We start from the raw sequence: 15,476 nt of genomic DNA on the forward strand, positions 1-15,476 counted from the left end.
GTGTTATCGTAGGTTAATCCACTGGTACTTGTTCATTTATAAAATGTCATCATCTTTCTCAGATTTTGTATATTTTATGTTTTTCTTTTCTTTACACGTTGCTGCCTTGCATCCTGCCTCTTGGAATTCGTTCTCAAATGAACTTCCTGGTTAAATAAAGGTAAAATAACATAAAAAATAAATAAAATAAAACATTTTTCTGCCCATCTTTGTGTCACACACCAGATCAATCCCGAATAACAAACTTTCAGAACATTTATTGAGGTGGTCCCACTTAATGGTGATCAGTTAAACCTGCCACAACTAACACATTATTATTGTTATTGTTATTATTGTTATTATTATTATTATTATTACTTTTTAAGGTAAAATAGGCGGTCCTGCAACTGACGCAGGGAGGGTCAAAGGTAATCACGTACGTAACGCGTGGTGGTTTGGCGCCAGCAGATTTCGCGGGGCATCCCCAGCACAGTGAGGTGAACAGCATAAGCACTAAACAGAAATAATCCCAGTTACCGGCTGCATCGACAGGTCCAGGCGGCCGAGTCCGGAGTGAGGTGACGGTAGAGAGAGCAGTAGTCCAGCGCAGGGAAGTGAAGCGTCTCTGGGCTTTCATGGTGGGTCCTTATCACATCTGACAAGTAGGAGGAGAGCACACAGAGTCGGTGTGGTGGCCAGCAGTGGTAGCAGGCAGAGTCGTGTTCCTCAGGTGAATGTAAAAATGTTTGCTTGTTGCTGGGTGTATTAAACTCCTCGCTGCGGGCAGATGAGCTGGCTGTAGAACCCCTCGGTGGGGCTGAAATCAGCAGCTCCTAGCTGGAGGAAGTGCATGTAGTCTGCTAGCAAGGCTAACTTGTGGCAGCTAGTTAGCAGGCGGGCAGCAGATTTTGGTGAAAACATTGTCAGTTTTCACCTCAGATATGCGCTGATATACGGGCCTGTTGTTTTAGCTTGTGTCCACGCGTGTTTGTCAACTTTAACCGTGATGTTTGTGTGTCCTGTCTGCAGCTGTGGGGACTGGAGGGTGACGTAGCTGGGCGCACGGCTGTGTGAGGTAAGGACCGGCGGCTGGTTGGGAATCCAGACAGTATCTCTGTGAACGTAGCCTGTAGAAACAAAGCGTGCAGCCTCCAGCTGCAGCTAGCCGGTTAAAGGGTCAGCATTTAGAACGTCTTCAACAAACATTTCTATTTAGGACAACAGCATGTGTGCAGATGGAAGAAGTAGAACAATTGGAACTGTAAACTTTTGCTGGGGTTTGTTACTATTAAAACTGAAATGAGTTGATGAGTCATTTTCTAAATGATACCTACCTAATGTGTTTTTCCAAAATCAGTTGAAAGAAACATTTTCTTATGTTAATTTTCTCCCTCAATGTAAAATCCTCCTTGAAGTCTTTTTGTGATTCTTATTTTCCTTATTTTTGTTTTATTTTTCAAAAGCAAAAAAAATCACAAGCTGGCTTCTAGAAGAAGATAACACTTCAGGACATCTGTTAATAGTGAAACGCTCCCTACAAATACAGCTTCAATCCCAAACAATAAGTTTATTATTATGAATCAGGTTTATTGATGCAACTAATAAAGATATTTTTTAATGTGTGAATGGAAAGAGGGAATGTTTAAAGACCTCGATTTACAAATGCTGCTTCTGGCCACACAGAAAACAATGAAAAACCTACATTTTGGGGGCAGCTTAGTCTTGAAACGCTCTCATCTAAGTACAATTTGTAAAAATGGGTCAAATGTTCCAGTTTCATCATTGCTACATACTGACTACAAATCCTCAATCTGGCTCAGGTCTAGTTGGATCTACAGGGAGAAGCTGCCGAGCTCATCCTACTGACCCTTTCTTCGCATAAATCATTCTAACATGCTCACCTGCTCTCTGAAATCTTCAGCTTCTCTGTCAGAGGCGTCGAGAAGGTGAAGAATAATGATGGCGACTTCAGGGCCTCCTAGCACCTCCAGCTTCCTCCCTCTGTTGGAGACTCTGGAGGACAGTACAGCTGGACAGTCGGAGCAGACAGACGCCTACCTGACCATCGCCAAGTGAGTCACCTGTTTTGCTTCTCTACAGGTCAGAGAGGTCGAGGGAAAGAATAACTTGTCTTTGTTTTTTTTTTCAGTCGGCTCAGTGGAGAGGAAGGCCGCCAGTTTCTCCCAGCAGTAGAAAATAACTTTTCACGTTTGGGTAAAGTCATACTGGTGAGTCTTCAGCCCATCAGATAGACAACAACTGACTCAGAATTGAATGTTCTATGTTAAGCATCCCCGTTCACCTGGGATCCACAATTTGCCTTTAACCTTGGTTGGATCTGGACACATTTAGCTGTTTACCTACCTGCAGTCATTTGGTACCCGGCGCTTTCAGGTGCGAGATGAAACAGTCCCTCATGAGATGTTTGGTGCAGATGATGCTGAAATAAGTATCCTTCAGGAGGATGTTGTGTACCTACTTGGACAACTAACCATTTAAAGTTTTTTATCATTTACTCGCTCTAACTGATAAAAACGTTATATATTATCATCAGGTGGTCACTCAGTTATTTAGGTTTGATCAAGGACCATAGTCATATTTTTAGGTCAAACTGGCCCAAACGTGGATCAGACCCTAAATATGGAAATGGGATGGGGGACTGGTCAGGCTACCAGTCCAACACAGGGCCAGTTAACCTGTGGTGCATGCTTTTGGACTGTGGGAGGAAGCTGTATTACTCAGAGAGAACCTACATACACACATGATTAACATGCACGCTCAATGCAGAAAAACCCCTGGTTGGGATTTACACCTTAGATCTTCTTGCTGCAAGACAACAGTGCTTCTAACTGCACCCCACCAGAAGTCCTAAAATAGTTGACTTATCAGAAACATAAACTGATATGCAATGATTCAGCAGCTCAGTGATTGTTATAGAATTTGTAAATTGCCTCTTTTAATGATAACATGTTGTGAGATATCCTGTAAATCCCTACCCTAATAGTTTCTGGGTCTGTATGTTGTTTCTAGACCCACACCAGCAGTCCAAACACAGAGCTGAGCCAAGCTGCCTTACAGGCTTTAGGGTTCTGTGTGTACCATTCTCAGGTGGTTTCTGGAATCTCTGGTAAGTGTTTTTTATTCGTCACTCAGTGCTACAGATGGCTTTAACTCGTCGGTGTGTTGGTACTGCTCACAATGAATCCTCTGTTTTCCAGAGGTCTTTGCAGCACAAATACTGTCAGCACTTTGCTCCTTGGTGACGAAGTCGACCGATAAGAACACCTGTACCAGAGCCTTATGGGTGATCTCCAAACAGAGCTTTCCTGCAGATGTAGTTGGCAGAAATGTAAGCTTTGGCAGTGATTGATATTGGACGGGTATTATTGGTGCAGGTGGTTAAACAGATCGGTTGGTGTTCTTTACTTCAGGTTCCGACTTTGCTGGGTTCTTTGGAGGGTGTGTGGAACAGGGAGGACATCCAGTCTACAGTAATGGAGCACGAAGCCCTGAATGTGGTCATCAGGTACTCTTTTTGTTCTGCTTGTCACTTCCTTTATCATTACTTCATGAACTTGTTTAAAACTCTGAACTCTTCACCTCAGTCTCTCACCATGACTCAGCATCACTTGACCCCCTCTGGCTGTGCCTCTGGTTGTCTCATGTTCAGGATGCTAGAGCAGGCACCAACACAAATGTGTGACGGAGCAGTGCGGTGGGTGAAGCTGGTCATCCCACTGGTGGTGCACTCCGCCTCCAAGGTGCGTCTACGCGCTGCTGCAGCCTTGGAGATGGGCATGCCTCTGCTGCTGACCAAACAGAAGGAGGTGGCTGCCGTCATCGAACCATTGATGTCTACAGTGAGTTTCTGTGTGTGCGTGTGGGTGTCACATTGCAATAAATAAAAATAGTTGTGAGAAAATCAACTATTTTATTCATTCTCACAGAAACTGATCCCAGAGCTGCAGAAGCTCTTTATGTCCAAGAATGAAACCAACGTCCTGAAGCTCTGGCCTTTGTTTGTGAAGCTCCTCGGAAAGGTAAAATGTCTCGGCTGTTTATCTGAATGAAGGGTGACGTTTCAACACATCCATGTGTCTAAAAAAGCTCTCTTCACAAATCCTAACACAGAAAATAAGAGACTCACTTCGAATCGACAACTTAACGTAGTTCTAGCATCTGCCTCAGTCCCAGGTTGAACCTTTAAAAAGCACTTCAGCTGATGAAGATGGGTCTGTTTGTATGGATTTTGACCAAATTGAGTGTCTTTGTAGAACCTAATGTCTTTATTATTTATTATTATGACCATCCTACTGTGTCGTTCAGAACCATTTGCCACTGTGGCAAGTAGCCCAAATAAATATCCCAAACTAATAACACAGGGTTCCTACACAGTCTTGAAAAGTCTGCAATTTGTTTTTATCACTTTCCAAGTTTGGATGCATATGGCAACAAGACGATTTCCAGGTTTTGTTCTTCTTTCTTTTTCTAAAGGACAATCATCCACTAATGTTTCTTTATCCTTGATTTACCACATTCAACCCTTGATGTTTACCCATCGGTATTAATTTTTTCGCTTACTCGATGTACATCATTAAAAAAAAATCAATAAAGTGCCTTTTTGATACTTTGATCTCGAAGCACCTTTAGATTCAGTTTAACTGGACCTGTTCTTAAACTAGGTCTGAAATGCCAGAGCACTTGAACCACCATTTTGGGATGTTTTACAAGCTAAATAAACTACCAAGAATCTGCATTTAGTCAAGGATGCGCCATTCCTTATGAATAAGTTCAAGAGTTATAGAAGTTGAAATGGGGCTGATTGGAGTTGATCCAGATTCCAAGAAGCAGCTTCATTGTGCTGTTCCATTATTTGTGGAACCAACAGCATTATGACTTCATTGCTACTCACACAGATTCAAAGTTAATATTTGTACTCAAATGTCCAGCATTTTATAAACAATTATGGGGAAAAAAACTAGAAATTGAGTCTGAACGGATGTGTAGGAACCCTGCTAACAGTTTTCCTTCTAGCGTCATCCTGCAGAGCAGTTAGGAGAGCTGAGGTCTGACTAGTAATAAAACTATGTTGGCATGTGTTCCCTGCCCAGCTGCTGCACAAAGGAGGTCCTTTCATCAACTCTCTGCTGCATCTGGAGGAGCTTGGTTTCCGCAGCTCTTCTCCCACCATCAAGAAGATTGCCTTCATTGCCTGGAAGAGCCTCATCGATAACTTTGCTCTCAACCCAGGTGAACTCCAGCATCCCAGGCTGACCCCTGTCCCCTTAACTCCCACATGTTGCCCTTTCATTCATGACTAAGGTGTGAAACTCTTCCAGATATCCTGTGTAGCTCCAAACGCATAAAGCTCCTCATGCAGCCACTGACATCCATCCATGTCAGAACAGAGGCCCTCCTGCTAACCAAGGTTGAAGTGTGGTGGTATCTCATTGTGCAGCTGGGACCCAATCTGTCCTCCAACTTTGATCAGGTCAGGAGCTCCTATGTCACACATTCCTACTGATCAGCCTAAGTTACCCATGCATGACGAGGGTGTCCGTTTTGTGAGATGTTGGTGGTGTCTGATTCTCTGCAGGTTTCCGTGCCTCTGCTCCAGTCAGCCATCGGATCTGGTTCATCCTCTATTCCTAATACTCCTTCTCGAGCCGTCAGTCAAAACGGAGCCATGTTACCCAGCACGCCAAAATCAGGTTGAGTTCTCTGTCACGATGGATAATTTATGGGCCAGAAGCTTTCGGATGGAAATACAACTCTCCCGTGTTAACTTTGTCTTTGCAGGCAACGTGAGCTTCAACACTTCGGCCAGCACACCTCGAATGGACCTAAACTCCAGCATGCAGGCTTCAGGCAGCTTCTCCTCTATTCAGCTGCTGGGGCTGGAGATGCTGCTTCACTACTTGCTGGGACCAGAGGTTGTTGCTGCTGCAACAAAGAACAAGCTCATATTAAATCTGGGTGGGTGAGAGCCACACACGTTCAGCTGAGTCTTCCCTGCAGGGGCCTGAGTTGCTCTGATCAGGGTTCTGATGGAGTCCAGAAAAGTCTAGAATATAAGTATTTTCTTTGTCTGGGTTATCTTGGGAAAAATTTATTCCCAGATATGTTTCTTATCTAATTGTAGAATTCTGTTTGTTCATCCATATTCTGTCATCGAACCATCTGTCCAGCTTCTGTCCAGTCCATGGTTTTTACAGATCCTATATTTAAAGCCAGACCCCTTTAGAAGGATCTGCCCCAAAATTAGAATAAACTTTAGTGTTTATACAGTAAAGGTGAGCTGAGATCTCAGAATGTTTACTTGAATGTGTAGAAATCCTGATTGACAAGCACAGCTCTGTTGGAAGGAATCCAACATATGGTTACTCCACTGCACAGATGTTTTAGAATCGCTGCATTTATTTTGGTTTTACTTTGGATGGAAATGACTCTTGTGTCCACGCATGCTGCAGTTTTCCTTAATGTGAACATCGTGTTTTGTTTCCAGAACCTCTGAACCACCCGCTCCTGTCTGGTGCACCGTCCTTCATGAAACACGCTGCTGTGCTCATCTCCAGCATCAGAGATGGCTTCACCAACATCGGCAAAGATGCTCCAGGTGAGCAGAGATGGTTGGTGGGAGGGGGTTACCAGAGTTTTACTTCTCTTAGTCTCTACTACAGACCGACTGGATCTTCATCTACTGCTGGAGCAGGTCTTGCTCAAGATGGCTATTTCTTTTTTATTAATTCAAGGATTACCTGCCTGGTCCATTTTACTTTCATCACTGTCCTGTCAGTGTTTGGGAAAGTTCGAAGACCTTTTTTTTTTTTCTCCCAGTCCCTCTCCCCAAATCTCTAAACATGCAGTAATGGCTAATCTAAATGATATTTGGCAGACAAAACAACGGTTCCCTCTCCATCCCGGTACAGCTGTTAATGGATTAGCGGACTCTTGGTGACTATAGGCAAGGCGAGTTTATTTGGCTATTTAGCAAGAAGACAATTCAAAGTGCTTTACATGATGACAAAAGGACATTGCTGTGGCCTGATAAAGGGAAATAAAATACCGTTGGACGATAGTGAAGATAATGAATGCACTTGATGCTTTCTCCCTGGAGAGGAGGCAACTCCTTAGAACTGGTCTGACCCATTATGCATCCTGATAATGGGAGAATATTCCTTTTAAAACTGGTCCACGTCTGGACCAAGAGTCATAGACTCCCTGATGCTCTGTATCTTCCTCCTAACGTCGTCTAGGAGAGCCCAGCTCAACCACACTCAGACTTGGTAAGCAAATTAACACTTAATCATTATAAATCACATTGAAACACTGATTAAGCCAATTAAACTGAAAAAAAAAGTTACACACACGTACTCTATCACTGTCATTAACCACCAAACAAGCAAATGGTGTCATCAGACGAGCTACCGGAGAGACTACGTAACGTTTCCTCACTTTGAAAAGGAAAAAATGTAGGATATTGTAGTGGCTTACGCTGCTGTTCACCTTCACCCTCATCGACTCCAACATGTTTCCATTTCAGGTGCTGAATCATCACTGTGGTGCTCCTGTGCAATGTCAAATCACTTTTGCAAAGCTTACGTGTTAGGCATTTATTAGTTTTGTGAAGCATGAAGTGTTCCCACTCTTTTGAGAACTTGGGTTGAACCGTTTCTTCTGTAGAATTTATTTAATCTTTAAAAATGCCGCCTCTGCTCTGCCTCCACCTCGCTCTGTTTAGCTTGCTCTGCAGGTTGAGTTTTTTTTAAAAACTTTATTTCTGTCAGCCCTAATTGACATGTGGTGATGTAAACGGCTCCGTGACGTGGCGAGTGATTTAGAAATCGCGCGACACAACAAATCGATAATGAAATGCGTTGCAAGCACTTTTAATAATTGATTTTCATCGATCTGTTGTTGCAGCCCTAGAGGTGTGTGTCATCTGCTTAGTTATGGTAACTTATAATCTTGATATGATCTGAGCAAGGGGGAGCATGTAGATATTGAATAAGAGGGGTCCCGGGATGGAACCTTGGGGAACCCCTCATGTGATTTTTTTTTTTTTTTTTGTCACCTGATGTAAAGTTTCCTATTGACACAAAAAAAGTCCCTGTCCTTCAAGAAAGACTCAAAACAGCCAAGTTCTCCAGTCACTCCAGGAATATACTGTGATCAATAGTGTTGACTTCAGTGGCCGTATTCCACCTGCTACTTTAAGGCTTGGAAAGCAGCAAAACTCTTGTTAGTGATAGCGACCCTCTCAGTGCCAGCCAGTGATTTACCTACAGGGGTTGGACAATGAAACTGAAACACCTGGTTTTAGACCACAATAATTTATTAGTATGGTGTAGGGCCTCTTTTTGCAGCCAATACAGCGTCAATTCGTCTTGGGAATGACATATACAAGTCCTGCACAGTGGTCAGAGGGATTTTAAGCCATTCTTCTTGCAGGATAGTGGCCAGGTCACTACGTGATACTGGTGGAGGCAAACGTTTCCTGACTCGCTCCTCCAAAACACCCCAAAGTAGCTCAATAATATTTAGATCTGGTGACTGTGCAGGTTATGGGGTCACTTTCATGTTCATCAAACCAATCTTTCACCTGTCTTGCTGTGTGTATTGGTGCACCGCCTTCAGGATACAATGTTTGAACCATTGGGTGCACATGGTTGTCAAGAATGGTTCAGTAGTTCTTGGCCCATCTAGCACAAGTATTGGGCCAAGGGAATGCCATGATATGGCAGCCCAAGCCATCACTGATCCACCCCCATGCTTCACTCCGGGCATGCAACAGTCTGGGTGGTACGCTTCTTTGGGGCTTCTCCACACCGTAACTCTTCTGGATGTGGGGAAAACAGTAAAGGTGGACTCATCAGAGAACAATACATGTTTCACATTGTTCACAGCCCAAGATTTGCGCTCCTTGCATCATTGAAACCGATGTTTGGCATTGGCATGAGTGACCAAAGGTTTGGCTATAGCAGCCCGGCCGTGTATATTGACCCTGTGGAGCTCTCGACGGACAGTTCTGGTGGAAACAGGAGAGTTGAGGTGCACATTTAATTCTGCCGTGATTTGGGCAGCCGTGGTTTTATGTTTTTTGGATACAATCCGGGTTAGCACCAGAACATCCCTTTCAGACAGCTTCCTCTTGTGTCCACAGTTAATCCTGTTGGATGTGGTTCGTCCTTCTTGGTGGTATGCTGACATTACCCTGGATACCGTGGCTCTTGATACATCACAAAGACTTGCTGTCTTGGTCACAGATGCGCCAGCAAGACATGCACCAACAATTTGTCCTCTTTTGAACTCTGGTATATCACCCATAATGTTGTGTGCATTTCAATATTTTGAGCAAAACTGTGCTCTTACCCTGCTAATTAAACCTTCACTCTGCTCTTACTGGTGCAATGTGCAATCAATGAAGACTGGCTACCAGCCTGGTCCAATTTAGCCATGAAACCTCCCACACTAAAATGACAGGTGTTTCAGTTTCATTGTCCAACCCCTGTACATGCAGAATTTATGTAAACCACTGGTTGAAATGCACACAACTGAAAGTCAGGATAAACTACACTCAAGGTTCCACTGTGATTTGCATACATGTACCTGAGCGGTCAGTTTAGAACCAAGCTGTATGTTTTAGGATTAGAGCTTCACAATATATTGAATCACAATCATCATGTAATGTTGGTGTGGGCAGTAAAAAGAACTGCTTGATAGCAATATTTGGAAGGATGATATTTTTCAAGCTTTACATTTCATGCAGAGACTGAATTCATGGTATTGGCATGACAGACTTCACTATAGAGTCAGCTAATTTGGCCAGCTGGATGAACTCTTAACCCCCCTTGTGCCCAGAGTCTTCGCTGGTTCTCTTCTTTCACTCAGAATCTCTTGTTTGTGAAACTATAAATCGCATGAATTCGGACCGTGGGGCCACCTTGCTATAAACGACCCTGTCCCCATTGAGATGGTCCTCAATTGTAATGAAAAATGAACCAAACTGCGTTGAACTGACCTGACTCGACCCAAATAGGTTGGGCACTGATGGTAAAGAGGCTTATAGCTGACTGGGAGTGGTGCGGTAATAACAGAAAAGACATACCTGGTGTAATTGTATGGCAATAACTTCCTCTGATCCAGCTCTGATTAAAATGCTTCAGTGAGTTTAGCTTGACTCCTGATTGGAACTCTTGCTTTATGTAAACTGCAGCACACTTGATGTATGAACACTACGGAGCAGTGTTGGCAAACCTATAAAATACAGCCCTTTCACCAACCGTATGATTGCAAGTTTGGAGCTGATTCTGAATGTAAACAGTCTTACCTCTTCTTTCCATCCACAGAGCCGGTGTTGGCCGTCATATGGACCAGTCTTGTCCAGTTTGTCAGTTTCACTATAGAGTCAGGTAAGCACCTCTTCTGCTGGCTTTTTAGTGGTTTAGTATATACCTAAACACAGGAAGGCTCATTGTGTTGCACTGAATAATTGCAGTTACACTGTTTGAGTGCCAGCTTCTGTAGGATTCCTATTATTACTACTTGAAATAGAAGCCAAGACTCTGAGCTCAGAGTTTATTGCTGTGGCTTGCATTGCACAAGTTTTTGTAGCATTGTATAATATCTGTTTCACGTGTGAAGGAAGAAGTGAAAGCTTTCCAATGCTGTGTAGACATGAAGACCTGTTTCCTTTCCAAAAACTGTTGCAGGGTCTGGATGTTTGTTGGCTTCACTGACTTCAGATCTTGGCAGTCAAATTGTGCGTTCTGTTTGAAATCGGAAGTCAGAATTTCCAACCTCTGAGTATGAAATTACAACCGAAATTCTTTCTCTAGGCCCCGGCACCAATAAAACACAAACTGGTAACTGGTCCTTGGCTGGTGATTAGAGCCTCTGGTTTAGACTGCGGTGAAGAAAACTCTAGGAGGCACAAATGAATATTGCAGCATGATGAAGTATTTCTAAGGTTCTTCTTTGGAAAGACCAAACCATAATGAAGAGTTTGATCACAATGCACAGCAGCCTTTTCCTGCTGATATGCTGTGTTTGGTTATTAGAAACTGCTGAACTGATTTCAGTTAATTAATTACAGGGAAAAAAATGGACTGAGAAAAATGTGTTTAGTCACACCTTTCTCAGGTCCCTCATTTATGGCCCAACACTAACACTGATGCACACACTCCAGCCCAGTAGGTGGGGGTAATACACCTAAAGTTTTTTGTCAGCCGTGAAAAAGATCCCCTGGACGAAATGAGCACCGCCACGCTTCAAGCCTCTGGTATTAGTGATGGAACTTATGTCTCTGTGAAAGGAACCGTGTACTTCAGAGAGCTGTTCTAATGATCGATTTTTAAAAATATTCATGTTTTAAAGAAAAAGGCTGTTTATCCCTAATATGGTGTTCAAACCTGGCATGTGTGGGTGAAATTCACAAAGTTGAATCATCTGTATTAAGTAAGGTGCAGAATAGAACCACTGCATGTTCATGTAAAATAATCATCCTTTATGCGTATATTTTCATGAAATTAAGTATAAATTATCATAATATTTAATTAAATTCTTTACTACAAATGTCGTGTGCATTAATAGCATTTCAGTGATATTTGTAATATAGAAGCAAAATAAAGAAAGCAAAATGTAACAAAATAGAAGAGAAAAATGCTCCCAGATACATCGCTTTGTTGTTGCGCCACTCATTTCTTCTTCGAGAAAGAAGCACACTGTGACCATCCTCTTCCTCTCTAACGCTGCATGCAGCCGGCGTTGGCGTCTCACGGCTGTCTGCACCATGACCCCTAATGAGTGACAGTAAGCAATGGGCGTGTGCTCATACCACCCCTCTTCTGTACGTAATAAACATAATATAATTAAAAATGAAATTGAAGCAGCGAGTGCAGTGCATGCAGGGTATTAAATGCAAGCATAGTAAAACAAAGAACGGCTCTCGCTGACTGAGACTCCAGTCCCGTCGTTGAAGGTAAAGAGCTGTTTAAAAGAATCAGATGGTTCTTGAACGTCCCATCAATATCTGGCACCACCTCATTGCAGAACATGATGTTGCGAACAGACACTACAGCTAATGTTAGCTTCAACATACCTGGACAGGTTCAGAGCCAAATTGAGCAAGTCTGCGTTTCACATCTGTTCTTTGATTCCGCTGTCAGCCAACATTTATATAAAAAGCTGCACCTATTGTGTGAAATATTCCTATTTGATAATGTTGTTAAAATGCAGTTAATAGAGAGCAAAGACTCTAATTAGATTTTTTCATCATATTTCACCACTAGCATAAACACATTTTGCCTGCTGTTAAGCATGGCGGTGGATGGGGGGTGATTAGGGCTTGTTCCACTGGGGTCATTGGGTCGACCATGAATTCTGTGGCCCAAAGTCTGTTTGTTGGTTTCAGAACCTACAGACGATGTCAGTATGTTACTGTGGCTGCTGCCCAGCAGGCGGGGCTCTCCAGTTGTGGGTTCAGCCTTGCAGCTCCACATAGAGTACTCTGATTGGGTTGTAGAATTACCCTTGAGATGAGGATCAGTAAGACCTTGTCCTCGTCTCCTGCACGACCCAGTCTCACCATCATCATCAGTTTAAGTCTGAGCCTACTGATCTTTGTGGTCTAGGCTGATGTGAGGAGAGAAAAACACTGAGGGGCATGTCCCCGATGATGAGTTTTCTCACATCTTGAACGAATCCATGATGTTGGTCACCCCTAGGTTTGTTTGAAGTACTATGTGCTCTGTGTCAGCAGGCAGTAAGAAGGAGCGCCAGGGCTGTGAGGTGCTTACCCTGATGCTTCAGGCACTGCAGAGTATCGTCGCCTCAGAGGCTCTGTCTGCAGACAAATGCCTGGTGAGATGGCTGCCAGATCACGAACTCCATACTAGATCTAGGAAAAAATCTGTCACTTTTAACCATGCCGTTGAATTCTCCTGTAGATTTTGTTAGAGGCCACAGTGAAAGGTCTGCCTCAGAGAGTTCTCGGCTCCGCTTCCTATCAAGTGGGCAAGATGGATGTGCTGAATGTGAGTATCTCTTTAGTTTCTGACTTTGTGGGGATGATGTGTTCAGGGTGATGTGCTTCCATCTTTGTGTTTGCTTCTGCAGGGTACCCCAGCTCTATTCCTCATCCTTCTCCTCTTCAACAGCAGCAAGCTTCCAGCCTACGTAGAGGATGAGAGGTAGATATGTTCTCCAGTTTTAACAGTTTAAACATCTCCCAGAAAAACTGGATTGTAAAGAGTTGATGCATTCCTGATAAGTTAACGTGTATGTCTCCAGGTTCTTTCATTGCCTGCAGACTCTAGTCTCATACGGCCTGTCTGGACCCACTTCTCCTCTAGCATTTGCTGAGGCCGTGCTGGGTGCCATGAGCAGCTGTGCAGGGTCTCTGCAGAACAAGGAGCAGCTGTGGAGGATGTGGAGTTTAATAGTTGGCCCTCTGACTGACACAATCACACAGGTGGGAGAGGCTGAAGGGCTGATCAGCTGTCATTCAGTGTGTTTACAGGGACTTTAAAATGAGTTACTGTACATAGAAAACAGCCAATGACATGTTGATAGAGGACTATCTGACCCGTCACAGAGCTCTATAAAATCTTTAGTAATTGTGAGTCCTGCTAGGGACAGATTTCCTGAAACTGCACAGCTAATTCTTGACGGGACTCTTGGATCACATGGTTTCTTGTGGTTTACAGTTAATTGAGTGTGAATTTAAGTGTTTTTTAGCTGCTCTGCTCAAGTCTCTTCCACACACAGCTGTGGAGTTTTTTGCTTTAAGAGAGCTTAATATGTCAAGCCGTTTAAAACTTTGCATAAAAGAAATGTTAAAATACAATTTAAAGTTTACCAAAGTTAAATCAAGTTCATTTTAAATTCAAATCCTGAATGGATCTCAAGCTTTAATCACTCATTGGTCAGGCCAACAGTTTGTTTTTTGTCAGATCCAAAAGCTGCTGTAAACAGAAATGTTTTCAGTCCTGATTTGAAGGAACCAACAGTTTCTTCACATCTCAGGTTTTCAAGGAGTTTGTTCCTAAGTTGAGAAGCGTAGAAACAAAATGCTGCCTAAGCTTGTTTAGTTCTGGTCCTGGAAACACTGGGTAAGTAAGTCTCTGAAGCAACTTTATAGACCAATAGCAGCATTTTAAAGTCTATACTTTGATAAAAAGGGTCCAATTTGAGTGATTTAAGAACTGCTATGAAATAATCCATTGTCCTGTTATTGGTCAGGACTCTGGCAGCAGGTAAACTGCAGCTGACTGATATTTTTACACAGACCAGTAAAGACACAATTGCAGTATTCTAACTTACTCAAACTAGGCATTCACCAGTTTTTCTGTTTGCTGTTTTGAGAAGAAAGTCTTTATTCTAGTTAAAAGTATTTTATACCCAAAAAGACGACGGTTTCTTGCATGCTCTGTGGTCTTTGTCTGCTTGGAGTCTAGCTGGACACTCATGTCTTTTTTTGTATTTTTGAGAATAAAAACAATGACTTGTCTTTGCATTAAGCTGTAGGAATATGTTGTTAACCTCTAACATAATAAATCACTTTCCACAGTCTAATGAAGTTAACCAAGGTGATGCTCTGGAGCACAACTTCAGTGCAATGCATTCTGCGTTGATGTTCCCTGTCACACACCTCCTCCACGGCACTCTGCTCCAGCAGGTTTGTTGATGCTCATTTTTGTTAAATTCAAAGATGGTTTCTCTGCTAATTCTGGTTACTGCTTTGACCTCAGGTGTCCCAGAAGTCCATGCTGTCCTCCTGGTTGAAGTTGTACAGAGTTTTCGCTCGCTGCTCTGCTCTGGTGGTCACAGCTGAAGAAAACATCTGCTGTGAGGAGCTCTGTGTGAAGATGGCTGCAGCAGTAGACAGAGAGGCGCTGATGGTGAGTGTAGTGGAGGTGTGGGGGTAACTCCAGATGTAAACAGACCTTTAGTTGCATTCATGCCTTCTGATCCTGCAGGTTCCTTCAACATTAAACACTGTCTCCAGTATCCTGCATGTCATGGTGGAGTGTGTGGACTTCTCTCCATACACACCTCACTTTCAACAGAAGCTGAAGTGTAAGTAGTGGAACTTTTGTCACTTTTCACGGCCGTGTAGAAGATCTGGCTTTTTAAAACCTGTTTCCTTCCAGTTCCTCACACTCCTGTGAACTGGACGCGGAAACAGAGCAAAGCCATGGGGAATCTGTCTACGTTCCTCTCCCTGCTGGTGCAGTGTCTGCAGGTTTACCTCGAGGCCCCAGAGGCTTCCCCTGAGACGGCGGGCTCAGTGCTGGTCTCCGTTGTGTCCGCTCTCCTTACCAACCTTGTCCTCGGCAATGCCATCACGGAGGCCCTAAACGCTCTGATTCAGCCCCTCATGCTCTTTTATAAGCCTGCTGCAACCGAGACCACTAAATTCTCCATTCACCTTGAGGGAAAGGTCAGTACTTTACCAAACACGTCCTCAAAATAAGCAGTGTTTAATGAATAGTTTT

The 15,476-nt window shown here is 43.3% G+C and overlaps 1 protein-coding gene across 3 annotated transcripts in view; it reads left to right on the forward strand.

Annotated features, from left to right (window-relative positions):
- Positions 1-408: 408 nt before the first annotated feature.
- rif1 (replication timing regulatory factor 1) overlaps positions 409-15,476 on the forward strand; it is a 48,706-nt gene continuing 33,638 nt past the window's right edge. The window contains exons 1-23 of one of the 3 annotated variants that reach the window (XM_047370783.1): positions 409-709; positions 1,009-1,054; positions 1,901-2,051; positions 2,129-2,207; positions 3,010-3,106; positions 3,198-3,328; positions 3,411-3,505; positions 3,650-3,839; positions 3,927-4,019; positions 5,091-5,229; positions 5,319-5,470; positions 5,576-5,690; positions 5,779-5,955; positions 6,485-6,595; positions 10,329-10,391; positions 12,737-12,840; positions 12,927-13,013; positions 13,096-13,169; positions 13,270-13,450; positions 14,549-14,656; positions 14,730-14,879; positions 14,958-15,057; positions 15,132-15,421. In XM_047370783.1, the coding sequence (XP_047226739.1) occupies positions 1,936-2,051; positions 2,129-2,207; positions 3,010-3,106; positions 3,198-3,328; positions 3,411-3,505; positions 3,650-3,839; positions 3,927-4,019; positions 5,091-5,229; positions 5,319-5,470; positions 5,576-5,690; positions 5,779-5,955; positions 6,485-6,595; positions 10,329-10,391; positions 12,737-12,840; positions 12,927-13,013; positions 13,096-13,169; positions 13,270-13,450; positions 14,549-14,656; positions 14,730-14,879; positions 14,958-15,057; positions 15,132-15,421 (2,652 nt within the window). In that variant the 5' untranslated portion in view covers positions 409-709; positions 1,009-1,054; positions 1,901-1,935. The remainder of the gene's footprint in view (positions 710-1,008; positions 1,055-1,900; positions 2,052-2,128; positions 2,208-3,009; positions 3,107-3,197; positions 3,329-3,410; positions 3,506-3,649; positions 3,840-3,926; positions 4,020-5,090; positions 5,230-5,318; positions 5,471-5,575; positions 5,691-5,778; positions 5,956-6,484; positions 6,596-10,328; positions 10,392-12,736; positions 12,841-12,926; positions 13,014-13,095; positions 13,170-13,269; positions 13,451-14,548; positions 14,657-14,729; positions 14,880-14,957; positions 15,058-15,131; positions 15,422-15,476) is intronic. The other 2 variants (XM_047370785.1, XM_047370784.1) reach the window with 2 other exon arrangements.

This window comes from Girardinichthys multiradiatus, chromosome 7 (genome assembly GCF_021462225.1).
Source record: "Girardinichthys multiradiatus isolate DD_20200921_A chromosome 7, DD_fGirMul_XY1, whole genome shotgun sequence".
NCBI lineage: Eukaryota > Metazoa > Chordata > Actinopteri > Cyprinodontiformes > Goodeidae > Girardinichthys > Girardinichthys multiradiatus.